At 36.3% G+C, this 15,604-nt stretch overlaps 1 protein-coding gene across 7 annotated transcripts in view; it reads left to right on the top strand.

Moving 5' to 3' along the window:
• The window catches only part of GPCPD1 (glycerophosphocholine phosphodiesterase 1), a 57,740-nt gene that overhangs the window by 26,806 nt on the left and 15,330 nt on the right, over positions 1-15,604 (top strand). For 6 of the 7 annotated variants that reach the window (XM_077749130.1, XM_077749129.1, XM_077749127.1 and 3 more), the window contains 11 exons: positions 64-295; positions 2,460-2,622; positions 2,948-3,080; positions 3,835-3,889; positions 6,537-6,629; positions 9,029-9,106; positions 9,820-9,859; positions 11,267-11,328; positions 12,985-13,050; positions 14,445-14,581; positions 15,115-15,250. In XM_077749130.1, the coding sequence (XP_077605256.1) occupies positions 64-295; positions 2,460-2,622; positions 2,948-3,080; positions 3,835-3,889; positions 6,537-6,629; positions 9,029-9,106; positions 9,820-9,859; positions 11,267-11,328; positions 12,985-13,050; positions 14,445-14,581; positions 15,115-15,250 (1,195 nt within the window). The remainder of the gene's footprint in view (positions 1-63; positions 296-2,459; positions 2,623-2,947; positions 3,081-3,834; positions 3,890-6,536; positions 6,630-9,028; positions 9,107-9,819; positions 9,860-11,266; positions 11,329-12,984; positions 13,051-14,444; positions 14,582-15,114; positions 15,251-15,604) is intronic. The other variant, XM_077749131.1, reaches the window with a different exon arrangement.

The following is a 15,604-nucleotide window of genomic DNA, read 5'->3' as shown; positions in this document are numbered from 1 at the left end:
GTTTTTCTTTGCCTTTTTTTTTTTTTTTTTTTTGGTATTTCATTATTTTTTCCTTTTATGTAGGGTAAAGTTGACACTAGAGGGCTTGGAAGAAGATGACGATGATAGGGTGTCTCCTACCATTCTTCACAAAATGTCCAACAGCCTGGAGATATCCTTAATAAGCGACCATGAATTCAAGTGCAGGCATTCACAGCCAGAGTGTGGGTATGGCTTACAGCCTGATCGTTGGACAGAGTACAGCATACAGACAATGGAACCAGATAACCTGGAGCTAATATTTGATTTTTTTGAGGTAAGTGATTATTTCATTGAGGGAATTGAGAAAGAAAGTAAGCATGGGCTTATTTTTACATGTTTTGATTTTATTTGGTCTGATTTGTGTAAGCCCATGATCATACATATTTTTAGATGTTCTATACATGTTAGCAGGCTTAAAAAACTTGGAGTTGATAGACTCAAGTACTATAAAAAAATTTCAGCTGAATTGATGTTTTACATCAAAACCAGATGTCTTGATGTAAGTGCCTTTTTTTAAAGATTTTTAAAGTTTTACTTGTTTTTTCTTTGCTTTTTTTTTTTTGGTTTATTTATTTATTTTGAGAGAGAAAGAGCACAGGGAAGGGGCAGAGAAAGAGCACGGGGGAAGGGGCAGAGAGAGAGAGAGAGAGAGAGCGCAAGAGAATTCCAAGCAGGCTCTGTGCTGGCAGCACAGAGCCCAACACAGGGCTTGATTTCACAAAGTATGAGATCATGACCTGAGCTAAAGTCAAGAGTCGGACACTCAGCTGACTCAGCTACCCAGGCGCCCTGAAGAATTTTTTGTTTTTAAGTAATTTCTGCACCCAACATGGTGCTTAAACTCACAACCCTCAGATCAAGAGTCACATGCTCTTCCAACTGAGCCAACCAGGCACCCTTGTGCCTGTTCTGAATATAAATGAATAATATCCAAAGGAGCCTCTAAGGGCAAATAGAGGGACAGGCAGACTGTATAACTATTGGTGGGCAACTCAGTGTAACTAACTAGCATAATTGAGGCCTCTTCATGACTGAAGCCTGTGGTTTAATGAGGCATTTTATGATGAATTCTTATTCATCATAACAGTGAACTCATTTTTGCAACTTTACTCGCTATTATAAATATGTAGTAAAAAATAGTTGCTATGAAAATTGTGCCAAGTTGTTTAGAATCTGCTGCCAGCTTTCCAGAGCTACTTGTGACTGTTACCACTAGAGCTCTCTGGCGTGCTGGCTGTACAGGTAGTCTTCTCCACCGGTCATGCTGGGTCCTCTGCTAAGGTCCTTGTTGCCCTGCTAGTGGTTATGTGTACTGCTTTCCTTGCACTCGTGCTCTTTGTGACTTGCACTCCCGTTTCCACTAGATGAAAGCACCTAGCCACAGTTTCATGAAAATAACAGAATACAGAATAGATTTAAACCCATAAGTAATGTTTGTTACACATAATTATAAAATCATTATAATCTCTGAGTTATTTAATCTTTATGCATAGCTGTTGCAACTGGCATTTTTGGCTACCTTGCATTGTATGGGATTTAAAGTGTTTCCTTTCACACAACTATAATAAGGAATTTTAGTTTTAAAAAATCTCTAATTCAGTCTTCCCTAAGTAATAAGATCTGAGGGACTTTATTATAAAAATATGAGGTTTTGGTTGAATGTTTCCTTATTTCTTAAGGACCTACCTTTTTTTTATTTATTTTTAAAAAATTTTAAATGTTTTATTTATTTTGGAGAGAGAGAGAGACAGCGTGATTAGGGGAGGGTCAGAGAGAGAGGGAGATACAGAATATGAAGACAGGCTCCTGGCTCTGAGCTAGCTGTCGGCACAGAACCCGACACGGGGCTTGAACCCACCAACCATGAGATCATGACCTGAGCTGAAGTCGGATGCTTAACTGACTGAGGCCACCCAGGTGCCCCAAGGACCTTTTAATATTCTCTTGAACATCCTAACCTCCTTTTCACTTGGTGAGCAGTTTTACAAATACTATTTCATTCATAGACTAGGCTGATAAATTATCCAGTGTAATCTCAGAGTGAGTAATCAGTTTCCTAGAGAGCTAACTATCCCTTTATGTCACCTATGTGGATGCATTTTTAGAAATTATAATAACACATTAACAGCTCACTACTGGTATTTATTAGTTTTTGAATACAAAAGTACTTAGAAACTTTATCAGTGTTTTAAATTCACCTAATACATGTTAGAGGATCAGAAGTGCAAATCAACAGGAGTAATCAAATACCATATGAAATCTTAAAATATTACATACTGAAAGAAAATGTATCATTTGTATTACAAAGAAGCTATCTGAATTACTTGAATATAAATTTGATTCATATTTTATGGATCTTCCTCCATAGATTCTGAATTAATGGGAAACACTGAAGTATAAGAAATTGAATTACTTTAACCTCTCCCCCTCCCCCCCAGGAAGATCTCAGTGAACACGTAGTTCAGGGTGATGCCCTTCCTGGACACGTGGGGACAGCATGTCTCTTATCATCCACCATTGCCGAGAGTGGGAAGAGCGCTGGAATTCTCACTCTTCCCATCATGAGCAGAAACTCCAGAAAAACAATAGGCAAAGTGAGAGGTAAGCCTGGAGAAGCAGAGTGGCCCTTTACCAATGAGCAAAGGTTAAGTTAGAATTTTAGTCAGTCTCAAATTGAGGTTTTTAGAATGGTGGTGATTAAATTAATTTGTTTTAGAATATTAACTACTACAGTAACAATAAGGGGCATCTGTTACATTTTCTGGAAGCTTTATTTGAATCAGTTTTGATTTGTTACTTATTTTCTATTTGATAGAGATTGATAAAGTTGGTTTGATTGGTATTTAAATGTAATACCATTTAAACGCTCATCGTGGCCTTTTTAATCATCTTTAACTTTGCTTTTTCCCTTTTTTTTCTATGGAAGTTGACTATATAATTATTAAGCCATTACCAGGATACAGTTGTGACATGAAATCCTCATTTTCCAAGTATTGGAAGCCAAGAACACCATTGGATGTTGGACATCGTGGTGCGGGGAATTCTACAACAACTGCTCAGTAGGTTGACTCTTTGAGTGGTATTAGCATTTGGTAGCTTATGCATGATAAAGTTCCATTGGTTTGGCCCAGTAAAGATCAAACGAACCTTTTATTATTACCTGGGATTAAATGTAATTCATTAAGGTTCCCAATTCAAATTCATTGGAGACTAGCTGTCTCCTAAGACGATCTGGTCAGTCTGTCTATTGAACTGATGTCGAGAGGGACATTAACAAGAGAAATCCAGAAAAGCTTGATGCGGGGAGGCAGCCCAAACTTCAGTCTGTGTGTTGTGATCCCAACTTTTGGCATGCTGCCCTCACTGGGACTCAGTTTCCTCACCTATTCTCGGTATCATTTCCATACTGTGCCTTGCTGGGTGTCCACCTTTCCCCATTCCCCTGGTCTGTCAACACTTAAGTCATCTGAGGCACCATTGCAAGGAGCAAGTATCTGTGTCTCATACTTCATGCCACTGTAGAAGATTGTTTTCCTTGATCGGTCAACTCACTTGGGGAGGTATGTGTGGGTGTGGGATATGTGTATATTAGGCTTGTAAATACCTATAATCATTAGAGCTTTTATTTGTGGAATAAATGCATATACCAACTAAGTGACGATCACAGTCTTAATTTGGTGATGGCAGAAGTAGCCTCAAAATAGAGAATAAGAACTGTTTCCATTGTTGAAGATAGAGTTGGCTTCTTTCTTATATTTGTTTTATCTTTTCTATAGTGGACGATAACTGTATATCTATATATTTCCTTTTCAGGCTTGCTAAAGTTCAAGAAAATACTATTGCTTCTTTAAGAAATGCTGCTAGTCATGTAAGTGACACTCTCTTCTTTTAAACAACTTGGGACTGTTGGTCCTAAGGTAGGAAAGTAGAGAAATGTGGGCCTGGAGAGTCTCTTCCATTAGTAGCTTTAAAAAGTTAAGTAGGGGCACCTGGGTGGCTCAGTCCGTTAAATATCCAATGTTGGCTCAGGTCATGATCTCACTTTTCATGGGTTTGAGCCCCATGTTGGGCTCTGTGCTGACATCAAGCTCTGAGCCTGGAGCCTGTTTCAGATTCTGTATCTCCCTCTCTCTGACCCTCCCCTGCTCACACTGTCTCTCTCTCTCTCTCTCTCTCTCAGAAATAAATAAAACATTAAAAAAAATAGTTAAGTAGGTTGAAAATTTATGCTTTTTCTGAATCTCCATCTAACTGAAGATAAAGTATCTCTAAGCATTTGTTTTCAGATTTTGGGGGAAGATTGGTATGAAAACAATGGAATCATTAGCATCTTGGTTTGAGGTTACAAGTTTTGAGTGATTGGGGCAAGAAAAATGTTCCCCATTAAGCATTGGTTTTCATTAACTGAATAATGTGCTCATTCAGGTACTTTGGGAATAATGCTTATTAGAAGGATTTGATAGTGGTGTAACATCTCAGTCTGTCAATTAACATCCTGCATACCAGCTTATGTTAAATTTCTTAACTCCTTTTATCCAGTTATAAAGTGTCCATTTTGTAGCTTGTAATTTTTTTTCAGCAACTGCAACTTGATGTACTTAAGAACCTGAGGTTCCCCTGTCTCCCTGCTCCCCTGTACCTGACTGAAAGACCTCATGTTCCAAAGGTCAGCTAAGGGGAAAATGGAGGACCATCTCATTCTCTTATTTTCATTTTTTTCCACAGTGTCCTCCACATGCCTTAAACTTTGCCTTTTTAAAAATAGTTCAGCAAGTAAACTTGATTAGTGAGATGTTTAACTTTATCACTTATATGAACAAACTTATTCTAAGACGTACTTTTTTCATACTTTAGCATCTCTGAAATGGGTCTGGGTTTTACAGCTCTCTTAACCTTGTGTCATGGTTTGATCGGCAGCCCTTTTTTCCCCCTTAAGTAGTACGTAAATGATGCATTTTATAACTCATGACACTTTATATTATTTTAATGTTTAAAAATATTGATAGTGGACACTTTTGTCTTTGTGTTTAAAGAATTATATTAAATCTAATGAGTATGTTGGGCTCTATTTATTATTTGGAACCAGTTTTAGTTCATTGTAGCTAACTGTTCTAAACATTGGTTTATTGGCTGTAAACACATGAAAATCCCTGTTAGGGAACTTTCATTGTCTCCATGCTTTTTGAGAGAGGATTTCATTCAGCCTTTTTTTCTTCTATGTTCTGATGAGATGCTTTGTAATTCATATGGATCACATTTCAGAATGCCATATACTAGTTATTAAAGGCTTGTTTGTTTTAATGTTAGAAGTATCCCTATAGAGGTTCTGGTACATTATTGGCTTATTTCTTAGCACTCACTAACACATGGATTTTGGGATCAAGTTTGATCTCTTGGTAAAATTACCTTCCTGAACAATGGTGATCCTGTAAAGTTAAATATTTCAACTAAAGAGCTGTAATTTGTTTAATTAGTATAATTATTTAAGGGTGCTTGGGTTTGTTCAGTAGAAAAGCTGTGTGTTATGGTCTTGTTTACCGTCCTAGAAGAAGCTAAACTTACTCTGCTTCAGAAGTCATTAAGGAAATGGGCTCCTTCAATTCTAGTCTGGGATCCATCTAGATCTGTGCTCACAAGTTAAACACCCCTCTGTGACCTAAACCTCAGGGAGGGGTACAGGTATATCATCTGTCCTTACATGGCACTGGGCTGCAGTAACAAACAGAATTCTCAGACCTCATTTCCTTTGATCCCACCTGGCTTTCTTTCAGTGAATGCACACCTCTGTGGGTCAGTTTATGTTCTCAGCTTGATTTGGATTAATTCCTACATCAGAGTGGATCTGACTTGGAAAAATGCATCCTTAACTCATTCTCATCATCCTCCATCCTGTTGTGGCTCAGTCAGGAGATTGGGCTTGTGCAGCACAGTTCTTGACCTCATTGCTGCTTTCTGTCAGCAGCACCCATCCTTTCCGCTTTACGCTGCTTCAGGGTTTTGCCAGGAAAGGCTGGAAGGCGTGTTGCTCAGGGGCACCAGGGAGCAGAGCTAAGGCACTGCGGCTTACTCCTCTTCCCTCCTCATCTCTGAGGCTCTCCGGCCTCAGAGGCTCTCAGAGCTCTCCGGCTCTGGGACTTAGGGGCCATAAGGCACAAGGTGGACCTCTACTCCTGGCTCTTGGTGGACTCCATTTCTGCTAATAGCAGTAGTAGAGGTGACAGGCCGGCCACTGCCACAGAGTGAGTGGTGGGACGTTTTCAAGAGTATCAGTGCAATATTTTTGCCAGGAAAAAATTGCTGTGCTATCACAGTGAAGTAAATACTTAAAATTGTTTTCAGAGAAGTTACTTTTTAGAAAAAGCTTAAAGTGTAACATTAACTCATGAAGAAGTTTTTTGTTTCTCTGTACAGGTCTGTAAGTTTATAGTGAACAGTAAATTTTTTATGTCCTTGTAGTTTTACATGATTGTGGACCAGATAAAGTTTTTCAAATCCCTGTTTCCTTTATTTGTTAGGGTGCAGCCTTTGTAGAATTTGATGTACAGCTTTCGAAAGATTTTGTGCCTGTGGTGTATCATGATCTCACCTGTTGTTTGACAATGAAAAAGGTATGTTGAAATTCCTTCATTTTTAACTCTTACAGTTAGATAAGTTTGAACACTAGGAAGTTTGTTTTATGTATATGTATATTTTTAGTTATTTTTAAAATAGAATTGATCAGTTCATTTTCTCAGTTAATTACTACCAATTCTTTCCTGTCAAGTTTTTGCAACATCAGGAGAGTGAGGAGGCGGGAATCATAATTCCCTAGAGCAGGATCTCTGTACTGCTCAATTTGCTTTCTTCTATTATCTAACAAAAGGACGTTCCAGGTGCCTTCTATGTCAGTTTGCCACAGTTCCTGTATTAAAGCAAGAAAGGAAGCTTCCATAGTGTGTGTTTTCTAGGCTCCCTTCTGTTTCTGCCTCAAGCTTTTTCTCAAATTAATATGCTAGTATGATTTGGCAAAATGAGAAGAGCCACAGTGAAAAAAATGCTCTGGAGCCAGATAGTGGAGGGCTTCAGGAAAGGGGTGTAGTAGACCTAGGAGCTAGGGAGATGTGACAGACTTTGGAGCCAGGAAGGTTCAGAACTGAACCTCCAGATGTAAGTGCCTGATGTAAGGGGAATTTAAGAGGACAAACTAGAGGCAGGGAGAGTGGTAATGTGGCTGAAGGTACCTGGACTGGATTGGAGATAGAATAGAGAATGCATGATGGAGGAGAGAGTCCAGAAGGAAATTTGAAAATCCATATAGTTTCTTTAAAATTATAATTGTACATACCTAGTTGTGACCATTACATAGTGCTTAAACTTTAGTATGCAAATTAACTAAGTGATTTCTTAAGGACTTAAACTAGGAGAGTTTATTTGCCATTTTCTATAAAATTGTTGAGTATCATTTTCTGTTAAAGATGATTGAAAGTTCAGGCTAATTGGCTGTCAGGCATTACGCTTTCCCAGACACGCTGTTGGGAGTACCTGTGGATATGGCAGGGCACCTGCCTCCGCCTGCTCGTAGATTAGAATCAGTTATAGAGGGTTTGGATTAATATGATATATAGAAAGGCACACTTTTGTTTCTGTAAAACGTTAGGAGAGGGAGGGGAGGATATGCACCTGTTTAGATGATAGAGGTAAAGTACAACTTAATAGAAAAGGAGCAGATTATTTCGCCTTGGGGGAAAAAAAATCAATGGAAAAGGGAAAAAGAAGGAATGGAGTGCTAAAGATCTTAGAAACCAAGATGGAGGTTAATGAATCCAGCTGTAATTTCTAAATATCTGAGAAAGTTAATTGAAGAGTATTACTGATCCTGTTTTTTACCTGTTGAACCTGGATGAGTTAGGGAATAAAAGTAGTATTGTATTGTACATAGTATTGTATATGTTTTTAGTTTTAACTTTTAAGCTGGTATTTTCCTTATAAAACAAATTTATATTCATTATAAAACAGCAGAAGGGGCACCTGGGTTTAGTCGGTTAAGGGTCGGCTCTTGATTTTTGTTCAGGTTATGATCTCATGAGTTTAAGCTCCACTTCGGCCTCTGTGCTGAGTGCACAGCCTGCTTGGTATTTTCTCTCTCTCTCTCTCTCTCTCTCTCTCTCTCTCTTTCTTTCTTTTTCTCTCTCTCTCCCCCCCCCAAAATAAATAAACTTTAAAAAAAAAACTGCAAAAGATTATGAAATGAAGAATAAGTCTTCCTTTCCCCCTTTCTTCTTGGTCACACTCCCTTACTCTTAATAGTTTATGTCCTAGAAAAGCTTTATGCATACATGGGTTCACACTGTTATGTACATGAATGAATATAAATGTAATGGATTTAGCATATTTGTTGGATTGATGATTTATTGGTGGCCCATTAACTCATTTCCTTAAGATAGAGGTGCCTAAATAATGTGACACATGATGTGGTATTAAAATATAAAATATTTGCTTATGGGGAAAGCATTTATAATAGATTAGAGTTCCCGTTATGTATGACTCCTTAAAGCTAGTCAGACATTTGTTTCCCGTGACTATTCATTTCTGTGTGTTTTTTTTAACCAAACTTAAGTTTAAAAGATTGAGAAAAGTTTAGAAACGTACTGACAGAAATTAATCCTTATACAGTACTTGTACATGTTGATTGCCTAGTCAAGTAGCATTGATATATAAGTCAAATAAAATGTGAACAGCATGATAGGAAATGGGGAAAATAACTGATTTCTGGCTTTGTTCTGTGTGTCTTCAAGGCCCTATCCTACCCCCTAGCTGTTATTTTCTTCCAAGCACTCCCCCCATGCCAAAAACAAAAGCCAGAATTTAAGAGCTAGAAGGTGGTGGCAGAAAAGAGGCGCTCCCCTGCATGGGCTCACTGTGGCCACTGAACAGTTCTCATCATTGACTAAGTTGGGGTGTTCCGCCCAGCTAGGGTAAACATTCAGTAATAATTAAAGGCTTATTTTTCTCTTTATTTTCTTTTTAGAAATTTGATGCTGATCCAGTTGAATTATTTGAAATTCCAGTAAAGGAATTAACATTTGACCAACTCCAGTTGTTAAAGGTAGTCACGATAGCATAAAATGTAAATGATCTTTCAGTTTTAGGATGATTTATACTTATTTGTTAATGGTAATGTTCTCTTTGTTCTTGGGATTGACTATACGGTCAGCCTGAACAGAGAGTATGCTTTGGTTTTCTGTTCTGTGGAAAAGTGGGTTTGTGCTAATCCATCTGTCTTCTCTAGCAGTTTCCATGGACCCCACTGTTTCTGCATATGTGAAGGCGCTTGGCTCTAAGTCTTTGTAGGTAGACCATAAGAGCCAGCCTTCTTTCTCATCCATAGTCTCAGGTTGCCTCTGGTCTGCATTAGCCCTTCTTTATATAACTGTCACTGTTTTACAGTTGGCTTTTATGCTGTCCTTGGTTTTTAGACTTCTCTTGCTAAGATCTTTGTGTACTTTTTATGCCATGTAATTTTATATGATGACTCTTTCTGTTCTCATTAAATACCTAAATAAATGGTTGATACAGTATAAACCCTTTAAGAATTTTTATATTCTTCTCCCCTACTTGGATATTTGATCATGATCTTATGTGTATGTATGCACATTTGAAATATATACAGTTGTTAGTGATTATTCTTACTGAATAATGTTTCTACATTTTACAGTTTTCTTTAACTTGCTAGATTTTCAAGTTACAGTTCTGTTAACCATACCTTCATAGACTAAGACTTTTTTTTTCGATTGCATTGTGTGTGTATGTGTTTTCTAGCTCGCTCATGTGACTGCACTAAAATCTAAAGATCTGAAAGGTATGTACTGATACTATTTTCATTTTGTAATCACACACATACACATGTATATATATGTGGTATTTCCTTATTCTTTTTAACTACCGTTGGTCATTTTAATCTATATAATACTGGGCTATCTAAATAGTTTTATAGATATGAGGTCTTTACATATATTAATTTTCAAATGCATTTATGTCATGTGTATAGTAATTACATGTTTTTACTGTTAGGAATTTTCTTAGCTTGATCATCAAAGTTCTTTATAATTGTGTACCTATCATTCTTTCCAAACATTCTTTTTCTTTTTCCAAACATTTGTAACATGACAAAAAAGAGGGTAAATCAAGTAGAGAATCTGGCTCCAGAGCCAGGAGTTTGAATCCAGTTCTAACATTTACCTGCTGTAACCTTGAGCAATTACTTTACTTTCACCAGTCTGTGCCTCAGTTTCCCCACAGCTTGTCCTGCCTATGGAATCTCTTTGTAACTCCACTTTACTTTATACTCTCATAGAACTTCATAGTTTGTGTCATTCATTTGAGATTTAGTGGATCCTTTTATAAACCTTTTATTCTGTACATGTCCTGTCTCTTCAACTAGGATGTAAACTTCTCTAGGGTAGAAAAATGTTTTTGTATTCCTCGAGACACTTACAATGCTCTGTGTGTAGTAGGTGCTCGTTAGATGTTTACCTGCAATTGTGATAACAGGATAGTTGGAATGCCTTTATGAAGAAATTGTGAAGTGCTAAAGACTAAAGCTTATCTCCAGAGCATAGATAGGACTTTCTAGTCTTTGTAGCTATTTCATGACTGTTAATAATAAAATGAATTTTATTTATTTAATGTTTTATTATTTAATATTTAGCTGGAAAATTTTATATGACTTTAGTCTTTGTAATACTTTTTTTAAAGAAAGGAAAAGTTTGACATTAAGTTCTCTCTTGGAAAAAAACTCTTAATGTTTTGAGATAAAATTTTGGATTAAATGGTAGTGGTAACAAAAGCACAATAGTAGCTTTAGAGTCTCTTAATTTCTAACTTCTGTGCTGATTTTGATATTTCAAATAGAAGCCTTAGCAAGAGGACCCAGCTCTTTAATTCCACTGAGAAATAACTAATCAATGCTGAGGACTACTTTGTAAAAAGTAGTATTACAGTGTTTATAAGAAAATAATCACTGTTGGGCCCTCAAACTTGGCATTTCTGTGAAATGTTGCAAACTAATCTTCATAAAGGTTGCTTATTTTTAAATGGAGGTTTTAATGATTCAACATAATAAATATAAGAGCCTTCAAAAAATACTGCATATAAAAGGATCTCCTAATTACCTCTACATGTCTTTCTTTGTCCTAAGACTTTAGGAAAAGATCTTAGTGATAAAATGGCATTTTATCTACTGAGCTTTTATAATTTAAAATTTCAGAATCTGTGGTTGAGGAAGAAAATTCTTTTTCTGAAAATCAGCCATTTCCTTCTCTTAAGATGGTAAGTTAACTTCGGAAAACTAGCACAAAGCTTATCTCATTGATTCTGTTATAACTTGAATAATTTATTTTGGGCACTAAAAAGGCTGTGTCAAAGACATTTATAAAAACTTGTTACTCTTTTTAGAGAAGATACATTTTTGTGTACCTATGCTCCTTTTTTTTTTAAGAATAACTCACCTGCTCAAATGAATAAAAACTCCCACCTCAATGGGTTAATTTGGTAAGAACAGGAAATTCACACATTTCTGTATATAAACAAGAAATAGAGGGCACAGAAAAAGGGGTGAGAGGGACATGTGATGGTGGGAGAAGTATTCTTACAATGTTTAAAACTGTTCCTGGAGCGTCTGGCTGGCTCACTTGCAGTAGCCTGCAAGTCTTGATCTCGGGGTCGTGAGTTCTAGCCCCAGTAGAGATTGGGTGTGGAGATTAATTAAGTAAAAATTTGGGGGAAAAAATCTGTTCCTTAGCTTTTGGAGAGAAATGAGATTGTCCAACCAAAGAAAATGAGTACCCTGGTTACTTAAAATGAGACACAACTTTTGAGAACTCACCTGAAAAAATACTAGCGTGAGGATATAAAAAATTGACACAATTCATAAAGGAATCCCTTTAATATCAGCAAGCCTATATGGATGCCAAGCACTCCTTGGACATGCTGGGTCTGCTTTATTTCCTACTGGCTCCATTTCTTAACTTCTGCTTTTCTCCATGGTCTTTTCCCGGTGATGTCAGGTACAGTAGTTATCTTAGGCAACAATAGGTCATTTCAGTTTATCATGATTATTCACCCTACAGAAAGGAAGCTACAATAGAGCTCCTAAAATGGACATTGTTCTAGTGTGTTTAAAACCTGGTTGGAATAATTTTTCAGATATTTAGGAAGCCCAGCTAAGTTACATCATTTCTTCTAGTTCAAAATTCTGAAATCATTTGGTTCTGAGAAATTGCATGATTCCTAGACTTTTGATTAAAAACAATTATTAAAAAATTGTATATTAACGGTTTAACACTTACTTAGCCAGATAAGTTAAACACACATTTATTCACTCACTTTGTCACCATCATTACAGTTTAATCACGGACATTTTAAAGCTGAAAAACGCCAAATACAATTCTAATTTAAAGAAGAAACTTTCATGTTTAGCAGTCTTCACACAAGTATACATTATTTTCCTTATTTTTCATTTGTTCAGCAACAACATGATAAGTACGTTAGATAAAATATGGCTAAAGATACCAGAGAAGAAAGTCCAACAGCCACACATGAAATTGTTTACAAACTGTTTTAGGTAATTGTCATGTAGCTGGTTAGGGCAGACGCAAGATCTCTGGTGGCAAAAGGACTCTGGTTAAGGGTGTGTCTTTGTGGTGGTGGTACATCCACCATTCCAAATGTCACTGTAGACCACTGCTTTTGCTGCTTAATCTCTTGACTCTTAATTAACTTAATCATCATCAATCACGTTGTAATTTGGGGTATGAGAAAAGATAGTGGTTTATGCTGAAGGCACAAAACATTTTATCCTTACTGATACGTTTTACTATAGGTTGCTTTTTGTAATAATTCTGTTTTCCTTTTTTTCTTCTCTTATTCTGCCATTCATCTCACCAAAAACAAAACAAAATTCACCTCCAACAAACAAAACTCTAGGTTTTAGAGTCTTTGCCAGAAGATGTAGGGTTTAACATAGAAATAAAATGGATCTGCCATCAAAGGGTAAGTAATCCCTGATGTAACACATTCTTCCTCTTTCTCCCCATTTCTTTAAATGCATTTATTCCTCTCTCCTTGTTTTAATGGAAAAGTGAGGCTGAAATCTTACTGTGGCTTCTTCCAACAAGCACAGTACTTGTTGGATGTTTTTGATAAAGCATACTTCATCCTTATATGTGAGTACTTAAAAGTAGTGATGAATGTATTGTGTAAATTTCAGTTTAAATATGTCTCATGTACACATTAATATGGGTGGTTTCTGGACATACTTATAAAATGAATGAAAATTAGATAGAACTTTATATAACTGATTAGTTTTTATTTTCTTATTTTCCTTTTAAACATACATTTTCAATAATTTCCTAAGCAGTTTTCTGTTAAGTGGCAATAGTAGCTAGTAATAGTTAACCAAGAAAAGAAATTTTCTGCAGGTGTGTTTTAGATCACTTCCAGATTTAGTCTTTTTGTTATTGTTATTCAACAATTATATATCGAAAAGATACTATGCGTGAGGCATTTTGTTGGTGATGGGTTCAAGTAGTGAACAAAACAGAATAAAACTTGCCTTGTTGGAATAGTCTAGTTGAGGAAAATAATTAGCTATTGAATGTATCAGATGGAGATTTGTATAAATGGTTGAGATGCATGGTAGAGGGTTGTTGGGATTGGGGGGGAGCACTGGAAGAGCTTAATTCAGGTGTGATTGGGCAATCAGAGCAATATCCTAGAATTTGTTTTGACCAGAATAATCTATAACTGCCCTCAAATCATGCCTTCTGAGTAGCTGTTTATGATAAGCTGGTCCTGGTTAACATGGTGATTTTTCTTAATAAGTGATTTTTAGTTTTCTGAGCTCTTAGGGTTATTTTAATGACTAATATACAATATGTCTGATATTTGAATTTCAACAGGGATCTTGGTATCTTAGCCATATTTAGAGAATATTTTTATTACTTTTTTTTTTTTACTTGTTTATTACTTGCCTTAGAGCCAAAGAGTGAGGTTTTTAATTAGTAATTCATAATTACCTGGGCTGTTACAATGAGTTAGCAAATGAAGTAGAGTCCTTTTGTCTTATAGTTCATGAAGATTATATAAAAATATTTTAAAGTCAGTAGAATTCAGATTTCCAGAGTCTTAGTTTTTATTTTGTTAAACATATTAAAGCAAAAGTTTGATATCATCACTTTGCGTATAAGGGTTTCTACGTGAAACATGACAGCTGCACCATCACGGAGTAGCTGTGTGGTCTTGGGCAAGTCACTTAATCTTTTCAGGCCTTTGCTTTCCTCATGTAGAATAAGAGTTGGATTAGATGTTACCAAGATGTTTTTCCTGGCACTGTGATCCTAGGGTATTTAATGGCTTTTGTTTTTCTGTTTATTTCTTCCATGTAGGATGGAATGTGGGATGGTAACTTATCAACGTACTTCGACATGAATCTGTTTTTGGACATAATTTTAAAAACTGTCTTAGAAAATGCTGGGAAGAGGAGAATAGTGTTTTCTTCATTTGATGCAGATATTTGCACAATGTGAGTAATACTCAATTTTTTTTTCACCTAGACTCTTAGACAGTAGCTGGGATTTAGGAACAGAGATTTTGGTTGGAGGTGGGGAAGTTGCCCAGACTCCCCCCATGACTTGTCCTGTCAGTTAGGTTCTGTATATTCTCACACCTCTTCAGGACTACCTGCAGGGTGCCCTCCACTCCAGTGAAGTTCACACTCACAGGGTCCTAGTACCTCACACCCTGTGTTTCGTTTTCTAGACATGTAACGTCCTCCTTAACAAATTGTAAGCCCTCAAGGGCTTTCTTGTTGCCTATTTCTGAAAATGGTTTAGCTCCTTTATAGACAATTTAAAATTTTTCTTTTATTGTATTCTTTTTCTTTTATTTATTTGTATATTGATGCACTGCATGTTAATGGTGATTCTATCTCTGTAATGGAATTATGCTCTTTTGGTGGGGCTGTAGTTTCTTTATATATTCAGTTTCCTAAAATTCTAAGACAATATATTAGAATTATCTCCCTGATGAAAAGTACTTTTTAATTGTCTTTCTTAGGGTTCGGCAAAAGCAGAACAAATACCCCATATTATTTTTGACTCAAGGAAAATCAGATATTTACCCTGAACTCATGGACCTCAGATCTCGGACAACCCCCATTGCAATGAGCTTTGCACAATTTGAAAACCTACTGGTAACTTATATTTGAATTTTTTTTATTTTAATTTTTTAAGAAATGTCTTAGAGCAGTAGTGAATAAGTTTTTGTGTTATTTTACACATCGAATTGGTTAGTTTTGACCCATGTGTAGCAAGCAGATAGCTCTACTTAAAAAGGAGGATATTAGATCTCAGAATGAAAAGCAGTTGAATGAACATTAAAATATTTTCTTCCAGGCCTAGGTTAAGTAAGTTTTTGTAGTTTAGTTTTCTGAGTGGATTTTATGAATCATCTAAAATGGCTAGACTATAAACTTCTTTGATAAATAAATTGTAATTATAAGAAAAAGTTCTAACAGTTTTTTTCCCTGTGCATTCTACTTGAGAAC

The sequence above is a fragment of the Crocuta crocuta genome, unplaced genomic scaffold (assembly GCF_008692635.1).
Source record: "Crocuta crocuta isolate KB4526 unplaced genomic scaffold, BGI_CrCroc_1.0 scaffold407, whole genome shotgun sequence".
NCBI classification, from domain to species: Eukaryota; Metazoa; Chordata; class Mammalia; order Carnivora; family Hyaenidae; genus Crocuta; species Crocuta crocuta.
This window is presented reverse-complemented; position numbering and strand designations above follow the sequence as displayed.